The 14,743-nt window shown below is 36.7% G+C and overlaps 1 protein-coding gene across 7 annotated transcripts in view; it reads left to right on the forward strand.

Annotated features, from left to right (window-relative positions):
* The window catches only part of ZC3H13 (zinc finger CCCH-type containing 13), an 87,853-nt gene extending 74,015 nt beyond the window's left edge, over positions 1–13,838 (forward strand). For 4 of the 7 annotated variants that reach the window (XM_036755832.1, XM_036755834.1, XM_036755833.1 and 1 more), the window contains exons 15-19: positions 3,521–4,021; positions 7,689–7,841; positions 9,684–9,884; positions 11,339–11,502; positions 12,988–13,838. In XM_036755832.1, coding sequence (XP_036611727.1) covers positions 3,521–4,021; positions 7,689–7,841; positions 9,684–9,884; positions 11,339–11,502; positions 12,988–13,161 — 1,193 coding nt within the window. In that variant the 3' untranslated portion in view covers positions 13,162–13,838. The remainder of the gene's footprint in view (positions 1–3,520; positions 4,022–7,688; positions 7,842–9,683; positions 9,885–11,338; positions 11,503–12,987) is intronic. The other 3 variants (XM_036755836.1, XM_036755837.1, XM_036755838.1) reach the window with 3 other exon arrangements.
* The last annotated feature ends 905 nt before the right edge of the window (positions 13,839–14,743 follow it).

Below are 14,743 nucleotides of genomic sequence, written 5' to 3' on the forward strand. Positions count from 1 at the left end.
TCACTCTGTCCCCAGCAGCTTTTCCCACTAACCTTCTCTGTTGTCGTTGGTATTTGTGGATTGAGAAGTCTGGTAACTGCCGCAGCTCACTGATTTAGGGCACTAGGGCCTGTTCCGCCTGGCTCCCGATCTGGTTGGTCCAGGCGCAGCCCATGCTAGGCTCTGCTCTGCTCCGCCCCCAGCTCCGTGTGTGATAGACCTCACCCAGCGACTGTCCAGGCTGTCCTGGGCTGGATCCCTGCTTCCCTCTGCTATTTTGTGGGTTCTGCTGTTTTAGAATTTGTTCGGAGTCATTTTTTATAGGTTTTTGTAAGGACCTGGAGGGGAGCTCACACAAGTTCCTGCTTTCCAGCCGCCATCTTGGCTCTGCCCCCCAAGGTGATTTTCTTAAAGCTCAGATGTGACTATGTCACCTCCTCCCAACTCAGTAAATTTCAGTGGCTCCTGATTACCTCCAGGAACAAATGTATAGTTCTCTGTTTGGTATTTGAAGCCCTTCATAACCTGGTTCCTTCCTACCTGTCTAGTGTTATACTTTACTGTCCTCAGTTCACTTTATGATCCAGCTAAACTAGTCTATTTGCCTACGTCATTCTACTCCTAAGCACTTACTAAGTGCTTGGTGACTAATTTTTTCCTACATTGTAGCTAAATCTAGTAGGTTAGAAAAAAGTTTTTACTGCCTACTTCCTTTTTATTTTAAAACTCCTTTAATTTGATTTGCAGATTTATTCTTAACCAGCCCCCTTATTAAATGTACCTTCCTACTCTCCTGCCAGGAGCCTGTGATTTCTTTGTTTTCATCATCTGTGGTCCAGAGATCTAGTCCTGTACTCAGACATCTTAACAAGCCTTTCTCTCCTGAAGCCCTCCTTGGCTTTTGATCAGCAAGAATGATTTAAAAAAAAAACAAAACAAAAACACCTCACCATCTGTGCCAATAAAAGCCTTTAGTTTCTTGCTCAAAATTTCATAATCTTTATCACTGCGTTCCGTATTTTTTTTCTGTAAAGATGATTTGTACCCAGATTAATCATCAGAAGTCAGTAGTGGTCACCAAGGAAGAGAGCAGACCTCTCTTCAGAGTTATCAGGTTAAAAGGGGCTACCTCAGGACCTGTTTGGCAGTGCCTCCCTACTTTCAAGGTTATCATGGAGAACTAAATGTTCCTTTAAAAAAAATGGAAGAATGGCTTCAGGTCAAAACAAAGAGAAGAGGCCCGAGGAGACCAAGGGGACCCCCTCATCAGGGAGTTAGTAGTTATCACTACTCATCCCTTTTGCCCTGAGCCCTTACTGAACAATTGCCACCTTGGTAGCACCTGTGGTCATAATTCTTAAGATAGTTGTTTTTACCAAGTCAAGCTCCCTCATCTTCTGGAAGAGCCTCATCTTTGTTTTTTGGTTTGAGTGTTCAGTTGTCCTACTTCCCTTATTTTTTCTGTATTATATTCTACACTTGAACTTCGTACCACAAGTCTGGATTCCCCTTAGCCTCTTAAGGTTCCTTTTCTTTGTGTTCATATTGAAGTCCTTCTTCAGTTTTTTAAAGAAACACTAAATTCTCCCTGATACCTTTGAAAGTTTCCTAAACCTCTTTTGTTTTCCCAGGACTCAACCTTATACTTTTGACTGTTGATAGCCGTCCTTTGTTTCAGAAATACAAACAACATGGCCAGTTCAGGAAGCTGTACTATTCTGTCTGCTCTCTATACTTGATAAAAATGAGATCATCAACCTTGAGGTTCTTGGCTGGTATCTCCCCTTGGAAAATTGCTTTGGTGAACTTTTTGAGGATCTTTTTCTATGCACTAGTTACATTTTCATCTTGTCAATTCGGTGGAGCATGAAATGCCTTGTTCTCACATTCCATTAGGGAAAAACAACATATATACAGATTATACTTTGTGTATAGTTTATATTTAATTGATTCCTGGAGGGATCAGAAAAGATTGCATTTAAGCTGGACATTAAAAAGAACTAGGGATTCTAAGACGTGGAGGTGAGGAAGGACAGTAAGACTCACATGGGCAAAATCATGGAGGCAGGAAATGAAATGGCATATATGGAGAACAGCATGTAGCTATGCAGGCCACCTTCCGTGGAATGTGTAGTGTATAAGGGGCAGTGTGAAATACGTCTAGGTAAGTTGGAGTCAGATTGTGAAGGGCTTTAAATGTCAAATAGGAGTTTGTAAACTTAATCCTTGTGGCATTAGGGTGCCTTTTTCAGTAGGGGAGTGACAGAGCCAGAACTTTGCCTTTAGAAATAACAAGTTAGCAACAGTGTTGAGGACAGATTAGAAAGGAGACTTGAGGCATGGAGAACACTAATTGCAGATTTTGTAATAATCCCACCAAGAGGTGATGAGGCTCTGAAATAGGGTAGTTGTGACATCAGGTGAAGGGAAGAGGATGAATGAGAGTTGTGAGGTAGAGTTGACAAGACTTGGCAGTGATTGGCTCTGGGAGGGTGAAAGTGAACAGTCAGGATGGTTGGTAGTACTCTTGACAAAACTAGGGAGTTTAGAAGAGACAGATACTTCATGGCAAAGAGAATTAATGACTCCCATTTTGGATGTGCTTGAGTTTGAAATGCCTGTGTGACACCCAGCTAAAAAACGGCCCATAGGCAATTGATGATGTTGCGTTGGAGCATCGGGGAGAGGTGAGGGCTGGATACGTAGATTTTTTAATAGTTTTTAACAGCCACATCCAACTTCTTTTTCCTTTTCAATTTACCAACCTTTTACCTTCTCTTAATTTATCTTGTCAGCTTCCCTTTCCTCCTACATCCTTCTTCTCAAGCCCTTTTCTTTCTTTTCCTGTCTTCTTCATCTTAAAACTCCCATTCTTTTCTCTGAATCTTCCTCTTTCCTTTTCCTTAGACTTTCCTCTTCCTTTTCTACCTATTTCTTCTTGAACCCGCTGCTACCACTGGCTCCTCTGGTTTTTATCCTGCATCTTCTTTCATAAATCACCATGTTCTTCTTTTGCTTAAGTCCCTCCCTACCTTGTCTGACTCCTTATTCTGCTTTAGTCTCTTCCTCATTTTTATCCTTGTCTGCTTTCTCTTCCTCAAAGTCAGTCTTTAGCCTTCATAATTCTGAAGTGCTCCCTTCTCTTATTTCTTAGAGAAAAAATTTTTGTAATCATCTAAGAACCTTTGGTAAAAAGAACCAAATATTCTTATGTGGATGGAATTTTCTGAAGGGACAGAGTTTGGGGGAAGAATCATTTCTTAGATTTAAAGAACCTTATGCCTGAACAAAGGCATGTATCTTAAGAGGAAGTATTATGTACAAATATGGTGGTATTTTATTAACTTGTTGAACATGAGTGGAGAACGTGTGTGAACATCATACGTTAGGCTAAATTTATTTTTCTTTAGAAGATTACTCTTTACTTCTCCTTACAACAAAAGGGCATTTAAAAAATGAAGCCCTTTTAACCTGTGTTGCCTTTTATGTCATTAAGTTTAATGCATAACACAGATATCTGTATTTATAATATTTATTTTAGATCGTCAAGATTCAAGAAGTCACAGTTCTAGAAGAAGTTCCCCTGAGTCAGATCGCCAGGTTCATTCAAGATCTGGGTCTTTTGATAGCCGAGAAAGGCTTCAGGAACGAGATCGACATGAACATGATAGAGAACGGGAAAGGGAAAGGAGAGAAACAAGGCAGAGAGAATGGGACCGAGATACTGATAAAGATTGGCCGAGAAACAGAGACCGACTCCGGGAACGAGAGAGAGAGCGAGACAAAAGGAGAGACTTGGACAGGGAAAGAGAGAGGCAAATTCCTGATTCTAGTGAAAGAGATAGAGACAGAACTCTTGATATTTCTTCACACATAGAGTCTTCAAAACGCAGTGAAACAAAACTGGATGAGCATGAGAAAGACTTTGAGGGAATTTGCAGAGACTCTGTAGCTTTGGAGAAAGAAAGAATAGAAAAAGACCTGGGACCTTTGCATGGATTTGATGATGTAAATGAAGCTGAGAAAACTGAGAGCTTAGAAGGTAAGCTCTATAATAGTCTGCATATTACTCTTTCTTTGCCTTTGAAAACAAAATACTTTCTCCTTAAAGGTCTTCTTCATGCTAAATTTTTTTTTTTGTAGAGGAAGCAGATCTGGTGAAGGGAAAAACCCTATGAATTTTGTTTAACCATGCACTTCCTTTCAAGGCAGATCAAAAAAGTGTAAGGGAGATAGATTAATTAGAATAAATCTTAATAACAGCATGCAAAGATTTTTGTCTCTTATCACCCTATTAACTTTTTTTCTTAGATATCTTAGGTATGACAAAAATCAGGTCAGTGGATATTTATCCATTTACTCCTACATATAAGAAGCTAGCTGTCACAGACAGTGTGGAGCAGAAGTAAAGGGAGGCATGTAACATATTTACTGTGTTCAAAGCTTGTAGTCTAGTTGAGAGAGAGGCAAGGCATAGGTACGTGAAAAGTCAAATAACATAGAAAGTCCCTGAGACCTGGCACCCAGATTCTTAGTAAATGCTTGTGGGCTGGAGTAATAACAGCAATAATGCTATAAAAACCATTACAAGGCAAAATGAGGGATTTTTTTTGTTTTTGTTGAATGAGTGGTGTGGAGTGCTTATGAGTTCAGAGGAGGGGAGAGATCACAGTAACCAAGAGAGGTCTGGGAAGGTTTCCTGGAAGGGGAGGGAATTGGCACGGCAGTTGCATTTAGAAAAGGGAGTGGAGGGGAAAGACAGTACTCATTTGTCTCAGAAGTTACTGAAAGCCCATCATAGAGTTAAGAGAAAGGAGTTATCTTCTTTTCTTTGAAGAGATTCTCATCGCTATGTTTGTAGCTCATGGGATTTGTAGACTTAGAGCGAGAAGGAACTTTCAAGGTCATCTAACCCTACCTTCTCATTTTAGAAATAGGAAAACTTGAGTTCCACAGGCTTAATGACTTTCTTAAAATCCCACAGACAGTACATGACAGATCTGGGATTTCATTAAAAAATAGACTAACTGTTCATCTTTAAAGGCTGATAGGGATGCTTTTATTCTGTTATAGAGGAAGGTAACATAGCATCTTGCTTTATAAATTAATCATGGCGAATCCTGTTGTTAAGACGTTTTAAGAATTCTCGGTTAACTTTTATATTCATATTTGAGACTCTAGAAAATATGTGTTAATCATAAGTGAAAAGTGTAGTAGTTACTTGTGGTGATCTCAGCCCTTGCTTCCTTGTTTTTCCATATGGTCTAAAATTTCCTGCTTAGACTCTTTAAATTGTCTTATCAGTCTTCCATTTGAAAACGGGCCTTATTTCCTTTTTTCTTTCTTCTGCCGTAACTATCTTGTTAATTTGTTTTATTTGGTGTGGTAACTTGAGAGCTTTGGAAGAGGAGAGTGAATAGATTAGGCAGATTTATGGGTACAGAATGATAGGTTCATAGAGTTCTTATTAAGCACTTACTAAGTACCAGGCACTGTGCCAAGTGCTGGGAATACAAATATAAGCAAAAATAAAGAGTTACTATCCTCAAGAAGCTTACATTCTAATGGGAGAAGATTGCATATCTAAAAGGGAGCTGAAGGACTATAGAGGGAGGAACAGAAGTGGAAAAGTATGGAGAGTCAAGAATGGAAAGAAGTGAACGTAGCTAGTCTGGCTACTCCTAAATGGGAGTTCAGGGCTTTTTTAAAGCTTTTGTACCTATGAGTTAATTTTTTATTAAATACTGTATTAGCTAAAAATACTATACTAAGCTGCCTAAACTAAACTCTAGGCCAAGAATAAACCTCTTCCATATCTTAGGTAGGCATTATAGAAAGCAGAATCTTAAAATATCATACTGTTCCGTGTAGTCTAAGCAACGTTGTTAATAGCACTTGTGATTAGAGTTAATTTTCACCTTGCGGAATTATATGTATTGAGACAAGGATAAATCAATGTAGAATAATCTTTAGGTAAAAATATTAGTTTGGGCAACTAGGTCGGGCAGTGCATAGAGTACTGGGCTGAGAGAAATACCCAAGTTCAAATCTGGCCTCAGACATTTATTAGCAGTATGACCCTGGACAAGTCATTTAATCTTGTTTGCCTCAGTTTCCTATTCTGTAAAATGAGCTGGGGAAGGAAATGGCAAACCACTCTAGTATCTTTGTCAAGAATACCCCAAATGGGGCCACGAAGAGTTGGACATGACAGAACAAAAAACAATAATATTTTAAATAGTCTTCTGAAAGTTTAAAACATTTTAAATTTCTGTAGTTTTCAATGGCAGCTGTTTTAAAAGGACTTAATTGATATAAAATCTAATTCAGAGTAGTAGGGGATTGTGGTGGCCATCCTGAGGTTAATAACAAGTTAGAATTACCAAAAACAGTTTTTAAATTTTTAAAAAATTACTTTTAATTAAGTAAATTTAAATTGGAAATAGAAAATATCAAGTAAAGTGAAGTAAACTAAGTTATAATTATAATAGGTTTATGTTACATATGCTACATTTATGATAATGTGTATCTTATTTCATCTGATAACATACTAAAAATTCTCAAAGGACAAATAGTTAAAAATTTTGGTACTTAAGTATCATGGCGTACCATATTTGGGTTATCATAATTTCAGGAATAGTGAGATTCTACTGTACATCTACTAAAGGATTCACCTGTATGACTTTGGGAATTACAGTCCTTAAGTTCAGGAAATTTTATGAATGATTAGAAATATGAGCTATACCCTGTAGCTTCAGTGTTAAGCAAATTCACATTAAATTTATAGACCCTTTACCTTTGATTTCTGGAGTGTAACACTTAAGTTTGTACTGATATCTAAGAATGGGTATGATTGCTAAAAGACAAAATTCAGCCTACCTGTTAAGAATAGCTAATGTTGGATATGACAAGAAATGGAGCCTCCATTTGTGATTTGGTAATTAAGGAAGACGTAGCTGATGAAATAAGTAAAATTCTGATGAAATAAGGAAAATAGGTAGTAAAAATTCAGTATTGAAAAAACTGGGGTAAGGTAACTATGGAGAAAATTAAAATTTTTCATCTGATTATAGCCACATGTAAAATGTATAAGATGAATTTTTGTACATTGTATTAAAAGCATTTAGTTTGAATAATTGTGGCAATGATACAAAAAAGTCTTTTGGAGTAAATAGACATCTCAATTTAGTTTTTATCTTTACTAACTTAACTCTGGCACAATCCATGAACTCAGTCCAAGGGCAAATCAATTTTTTGTCAATTGACTGAGAATTCAAATTGGAAATGTGGCTGGAAAATAAAAAAAAAGAGTCATTTCTTCTCATCTTATGGCATATTCTGATATGTTGATCTGAATGTAAGCTCTGCTGACATAAAACTTGATTGCAGCCCATAATTGGTTTTTGTGTATTGTGTTTTTGTGAATGTGTATTTTTTTTTCCAAAAGGGAATAACCTGTGTTTGGACCATTACTATATTTTTATCTCTTACTATTATAGTTGGTTTGGGACAAAGTAAGTTTTTGCTTTATTTGATTCTGGAACCCATCAAATAATTGAGCAGTGCAAAAAAGGAATTATTTTATGCCCTTGACATTTCATGACTTGAACAAGCCTTACCTTAACCTAGTTACTTCAGTAGAATCTCATATCAGGCTCTTCTTTAGTAAATAAAGCTATCTTTATAATAAAATTCATTTCTCTTCTTAGCAGGAGATGATGAAGCCAAGTTAGATGATGCACAGTCATTAGGATCTGGTGCTGGAGAAGGATATGAGCCAATCAGTGATGATGAACTTGATGAAATTCTGGCAGGTGATGCTGAAAAGAGGGAAGATCAACAAGATGATGAGAAGATGCCAGGTATCCTTTTAAATTTAAATTAGATTTTTTTCCCCTGAGCTTAATAAATCCCAGATAAAATTAGCATTTCTATATGTGTACGTGTATACACACACACACACACACACATGTACACATAGACACATGCATACATACACACACATGTATAGTGTAGAGCAGGAGAGAACTGTACATTGAAACTGAATCTCCATTATGTAGGGATTGTTTTTCTTTTTAAAGTATGTAATGCATTCAGCCCATTAAGTTTCAAAGCTGTCCTGTTTGTTTGATTCTTTCTGACTTGTCTGCTTGTGTTTTTTCTTTTGGGGGATGGGGGGTTTATAGTATGTTTCTTATTCTGTACATTGTTCTGCTTATTTCATTTCACATAATTTCACACTACAGTTCTTTACAGGTACAAAGAGAATGTTTACGATATGTCAGGCTTCTGTGTAACCTACAGTACTTTGGCTTTTCTAAATTTTTAGACTTGAGCTATATTTTCCAAAATTTTTTACTGTCCTCTTGTCCATCTTTGTGTTGAAGTCATCAATCTTCAAAGAGACGAATTTTCATTGATTTCATAGTTGTTGTTGGATAAGGTGCAATCATGGTTGTCTTTTTGCAAATATTTAATCATGAGCACTGCAAGATAGGATGACTAAATAAATGTCCCATGAAGTGATGTTCCTTCTTTCATTTGGACACACAATAAAACCAGCTCTGGCTCTCCAAAAAGAACCTAAGCCATCCTTCCATTTAGCTGTGTATTCCTTTATCTCATTCTTTTTATTGTGAGCTATGACTTAGTTCTTCCAGTAATATGTTCAGTTACTAAGAATTAGACAAGGATTTCACATTTTGTAGTTCTAACAAATATGTTAACATTTATGTAGATGGTCTAAAAGTTTTATTTCTTAGCACCCTATGCCCTTCCTTTTTGCCACTCTGCCATTGTCTTTGCAGAAGTGGAAAGGGAGAAGGGGGCATAGAACTGTGGACCATTTTGTAATTACTTTTGTTTCATAGGTTTCCATGACCAAAGGATTCATCACCAAGTGTTCAGCATACTTGTTGTTAACTTAGAAAGCAGACAGATTTTTGCTAAGGCCATTCTGACCTGTATTTCTAAATGAATAATGTCACTAAAGCAAAATTTGACAACTACAGACCTATGAATATTTTAAATAGTAAAATTACAGTCCACATTCTATAAAGCCAGCATCAACACAGGCGCATCCTATGGATGTGAAAATGCAATATTAGGTAAAGTAGGATATTTTTATATATATACTGCAATACTTCAGAAGAACAACAGTTTAATCAGTGTGGCCAATACAAATCAAGCCTTCTTAACAGACAATCTTCATAAATTGTTATGGCCAAAGTAGCTCGTCTCCTTAAGGGTTGACCTGGTGATGAGCCTCTAAACTTGGCTGACCAAATCATAATAGCTACCTACTCTGTTACAGAGCCCACATTCTAAGATATGCTAGAGTTTGCATCTCATTGTCAAAAACACTTTAAAGAACCTCAGGTTACCTCCATATCACAATGGGGTCTTTGGAGTTGAAGTTTATGGAGAAGCATCATACGAAATCTGGTCTTACTCTTATACAGCGTTTGATTATAATGTATTGTTTTATAAATTGTTAATGGACAAATACGCTTCGTGTAATGTTTATGTAACCAAACATAAGTATGCATTGACCACATTAAAAACATCTACTGTAGCATAAATTTGACTTGAACTAACATTCTAGCCATGACATAAAATAGCAAAAAGGCATGTTTACCCTCATAAACTTTCCAGTATGATATTCCTTATTTTGAAAATATCAGTATTCTTATTCACCTTTGCAGATCCTTTGGATGTGATAGATGTAGACTGGTCTGGTCTTATGCCAAAACATCCTAAAGAACCAAGAGAACCTGGAGCTGCCCTCTTAAAATTCACACCTGGAGCTGTTATGCTAAGAGTTGGAATTTCTAAAAAATTGGCAGGTTCTGAACTATTTTCTAAAGTTAAAGAAACGTGCCAGAGACTTTTAGAAAAGCCCAAAGGTAATTGTTTCATTTTGTTTATATAATTTCTTCCTATGTCTATTAAAGTCTTTGAATAGAGTAGAATCTTGTATTGCATTGATGTAGCATTTTTTGCTGGAGGAATTGTTTCAGTATTACTTTAATTTTACAAATGAGTAAGCTAAAATATAAAACTGCTGCTTTGCACAGTACCATTGAGAGAAGCAGAAACTTGTAATATAGGCTAGACTATAGTTAGGCAGGTGCATTATAGTGGGTAGATGTGGTTTTTAGTTCCTACATCTCAGAAAGCTGCTTTTTCCTCCCTTGCCCATGGGAAACTGTACTTAAGATAGGGAACCTGAAGACAATTAATTAGTTTGGGCTGGAATCTTTTAACTGTAGGTCTACTTAGCTTGAGCCTTCACCATTATTTAATGTAATTTATAGAATTTTAAGTTTCCAAAGATAAGTAAATTCATGTATGCTTGGGTATTTCAGTTCTTTTCTTGACACTATAAGATTAAATATACTGTACTGTGCACACCAGGGTTTAGTGGAATTGAAAATTAAAAAAATCATTGATTATGTCATTTGAGAGATAGGAAGAACCTTGTAGGTCGTGTAGTCCATTTTACAGATGAGGAAAATTGAGATGATTTGCCTTTAAGAGAAATTAAGTGATTTACCCAAGTAGACATAGGTGTATTGACAGAACTAGATGTGACAAGGACTAAAATTTTCTGGTTCTTAGTCTAGTGTTCTTTTAACTATACCATGTTGCTTGTAAAATAAATTTTAAGAGAAAGCTACCTAAATTTAGTGTAGTGGCTTTCTTAGTGAAGCTAGTAAACTAGACCATTTTAGTATAGTCAGCTAGGTGACACAATGGGTAGAGGGTTAGACCTGCAAACCTGAGTTCAAATTCAACCTCAGCCACTCACTCACAGTGTGACTCTTAATCACTGTGTGACTGAGAAATGCAGATAGTAAATAGCAACTACCTCTGGGTTATTGTCTGTATAAAAATGATTATATTATAAAGTGCTTTGCAAGCCTTAAAACACTTACCAGTTTTAAATTTTTCAGGGATTCTCTCCCTCCCCCCAGTTTGTAGAGGTTCTAAATTCTGTTGCCCACCGCTTATTTTTGGTGTGCGACTTGGGAGAGTACAGATAAGAATGGGGAGTTGGCATCTACAATTATCGAGGCAAGGAAGTGAAAGATGAAAAGGAGGTAAAACTCAGTTTGGTTCACTTGATACTTGATAGTACCTTGAAGTTAGAAGATGTAAGGGAGGAAGAGGATGAAGCTGTGAACTAATAGGAAGTTTAAAAATTTTCTGCAGTTTACCAACTCCTGAACTATACCAACACTGACTGTCCTATACTGTAGCCATACTTTTAACTAGGTATATTTTGAACTTTGTGGAATGTTCTATTTGTTAATCAGTAGAGTTTCTTTTTTCTATACTGCTTTATTTTTATTGGTAGATGCAGAAAATCTTTTTGAACATGAATTGGGAGCCCTAAACATGGCAGCATTGCTACGTAAAGAAGAGAGAGCTGGTCTTCTCAGTAATCTTGGACCATGTTGTAAAGCATTATGCTTTAGGCGGGATTCTGCAATTCGGAAACAGCTAGTGAAAAATGAAAAGGTACTGTCATTGCCTTGGATTACATTTGAAATGTATTGATTGATGTGAATGGTATATTTTCATTTGGTTGTTTAAAGTATATAGAGGATTATAAAAAAGTACCAAGTATCCGTTTAGTGTGGTCACTGGTGAGTATTAAACATAAGTTAAACATACCTTCCCTTCCGTGATTATGAATTATTGATTGTAGTGGATGTTTTTCTTTATTCCTTATCCATGATAATGGTCCCTTCCTATAAAATAATCAAGGTGAGTGCCTGCTTTTGTGATACATATGCAGAAGAACATAAGGGCAGCTAGTTGTGGCAGAATTATATATATTGCCACTAATGGGGAAATAGATGTTGCCGTTTTCTAGGCAGGTTCCTTAAAGAGTCAGTGAAATTCACACAGTGTAGTGTAGACTTAGTGATTTATTTGTAATTGGTTGCAAGACTGCCCAAAGTCAGTGTTAGTTCCCAGTAGAGGGAAATCGCTAATGGTTGGCCATGAGGGCCTACCCTGCACAAGCATTTTTATCAGTGACTTGGAGTCATAGTTATCAAATTTGTAGATTTCACAAATCTGAAGAGGGTTAGTTAATATATAAAAGGATAGAATTAGATGTCAAAGACACTCTAGGTAGGCTGAGATTAAATTGAAAATATTTACAAAACTCATGGTCTAAAAATAATGAGTTAAGATTTAATAGGGATATAAGTAAGGCCCCCCATGTAATAGCAGATTAGTTGTCTAAGACTAGATTGAGGATATCCTGGTTTAATAGCAATGAATATACAAGAAGACCTGGAGCTTTTACTTTACTTCAGTATAAGTCAGCTCTTTGGTATGGCTGCCCAACAAAGCCAGCGTGATCTGTGGTCATAGTGGCCTGAGGATTGAGTCTAGAAGAAGATGAATAAGAAGACCCTTGTCCTGCATTGATCAGTCTACAGATAGGATAGGACATGTGATGGGGTGATCAGTGAAAGGTTGAGAAGCGGTGGCATATGAGCAGTAATTGAAGAGACTGGAAGGGGTTAGCTTGGAGGGGAGAACACATAATTGCTGTGCTCAGGCATTTAAAAGAATTTTACGTAACAAAGGTTGGATTTTACCTTGTTTGGGACAACTGGGACCAATTAGGGTTGCAAGAATTTTCAACAGCTATTCATCGATGGGAGGGGCTTCCTTGTCAGGGTGGTGAGCTCTCTATCACCCAGAGTGATTTTTATTTTCAAAATAAACTTGATTTCAACCTGGCCAAGATATTGAGGAGGAATTTCCTGCATTGGCAGGATTCAAAGCTGAACTGGATGAGCTCTAAGGTATCAGTCATTAAGGTTTGTGAAAATAATTCTCTATACAGTAGCTTGTCAGGCCATATAATCAAAACAGTACATTCTGTAGTATCAGAAACTGAGAGAGCTCAGGAACTGTTCTTAGCACTTTGTTCAGCAGCCTGAATCCCTTATTCTTAATAATGTGTACCCATTTTGTTTTCAGGGCACCTTGAAGCAGACATACACAAACACTCCAGTGGTGGACAATGAGTTATTGCGGTTAAGTTTGAGATTGTTTAAGCGCAAGACAACTTGCCATGGACCTGGGCAGGAAAAGACAGAAGAGAATGGTAAACTTTCACAACCTAGCATCCAGCCGGAAGTATGTGTGTCGTAACACTGAAGCTCATTTTGCCCTTCAGAGCGGCTTCCTAGTGAAGAGCATAGTCTGTTGAAAAGTTGTTTGGTTTGGCAAGTCTCCTAAGACAACAAAAGACTTATCCACTATTCTAATTGGGTGAGGCACAACAACTTTTATTTGAAATGTACCAGTTGTGTTTTTTTGGTGAGTAGAGGAGGATTCAGATTTTACATTCGTTTTTACACAATACTTGATCCAAGTGTAATGATGTGAGGACATCTAGATTTAGTAGTTTATTGCAGCAGTTGACAAAACTGGAGGGCATGTGTATGTGCTTTTTTTCCCAATCTAAACATACATTTCATGAAATGGAACTACTGACATCTACTAACAGGATCTTCATTACAGAAATGTTGACTTTACTTGAAAACAATGTGTCCATCAAACCAAATTGAGTACTTTCACGTAATTGTGTATAATAGTGTTACATAAAGCATTTAGTGCATCTTTAGCATTGTGAGTGTATACAGGCAGGTGTCCAGCTGTGTCTGTCTGTAGAAAGCCAAAATATTCCACCACAGCACCTCTCCTCCCACGTTATAAAAATAATAAACCTAACTTTTTGGGTCTTTTTTGTTTAAAAATAAATGTGTGTTGATACAATGTATAATATGTATTTGGATTTTTAAAATTATATATACACCTTTTTTAAACTTGGAAACTGTGTCCTTAGTCTTTATTTTTAATAAACACACTTCTCCTTTTCTCTTTCTGATTTTGACTCCCTTGGTTCTCTCACCCTTTTCTCTGTGTCTAAGAGTCTAAGGGTTAACATTGCATCTTTACATTTTGACTAATTTATTTGCTTCTTTATTGGTAGAGTAGTTTTGAGTTTTATTCTGAATTTAAAAGAGACCCTGTGTATATTCCAGGAGCATTAAAAGCACATCCAGTAATTCTATATTTGAGTTGAATACTTCAGATCATTGCATGCAATTACATTAAAGCCTGTTTGTCCTTTACCAAATCACGAACAATGTTGTCCGGAATTGCCTTGTTGCATATCTGCAATTTAAAAAGAGGTTTGCCAGCATACCTCCAACCACTTATAGAGCCTAGGTAGTTTAACATAAGTTTTTTTTTCACTTGGAGGAAGTTAAAGAATTGAAAAGAAGTCAAGAACAAAAGCTGTAGTCTTTTAGTGTGTTACCTTATGAAGGGAACTGTTGGAAATTCTCAATTGGCTATTTGTTTTTGAAAACTGAAGTCCAAGTTCCTGTCCCTCTTGGTATGTGTGCACCTTGTTAGAGGTGAGATGTAAAACTCTTAGTCTTTCCTTCATAGAACTTTAAAAGAACATGGGACAGAGAGCGCCATTGCTTTGGCACATATAATTACACAAATAGAACATTGAATGACCATAAGTTTGGGAAAACATTGGAACTGCAACACCTTTGAGGTATTGGTATTTCAGTCTTTGACTAAATGGGGTCAGAGAGTCAGACACAACTGAACAACAAGAATAAAAGGAAATAATATTTTGTCAATATTTGCAAACCTTAAAACTCTATATCAGTGATAGTTGTTAGCTAAATACTAGTTTCATCCTGCTTGTAGG

The sequence above is a fragment of the Trichosurus vulpecula genome, chromosome 4 (genome assembly GCF_011100635.1).
Source record: "Trichosurus vulpecula isolate mTriVul1 chromosome 4, mTriVul1.pri, whole genome shotgun sequence".
NCBI classification, from domain to species: Eukaryota; Metazoa; Chordata; class Mammalia; order Diprotodontia; family Phalangeridae; genus Trichosurus; species Trichosurus vulpecula.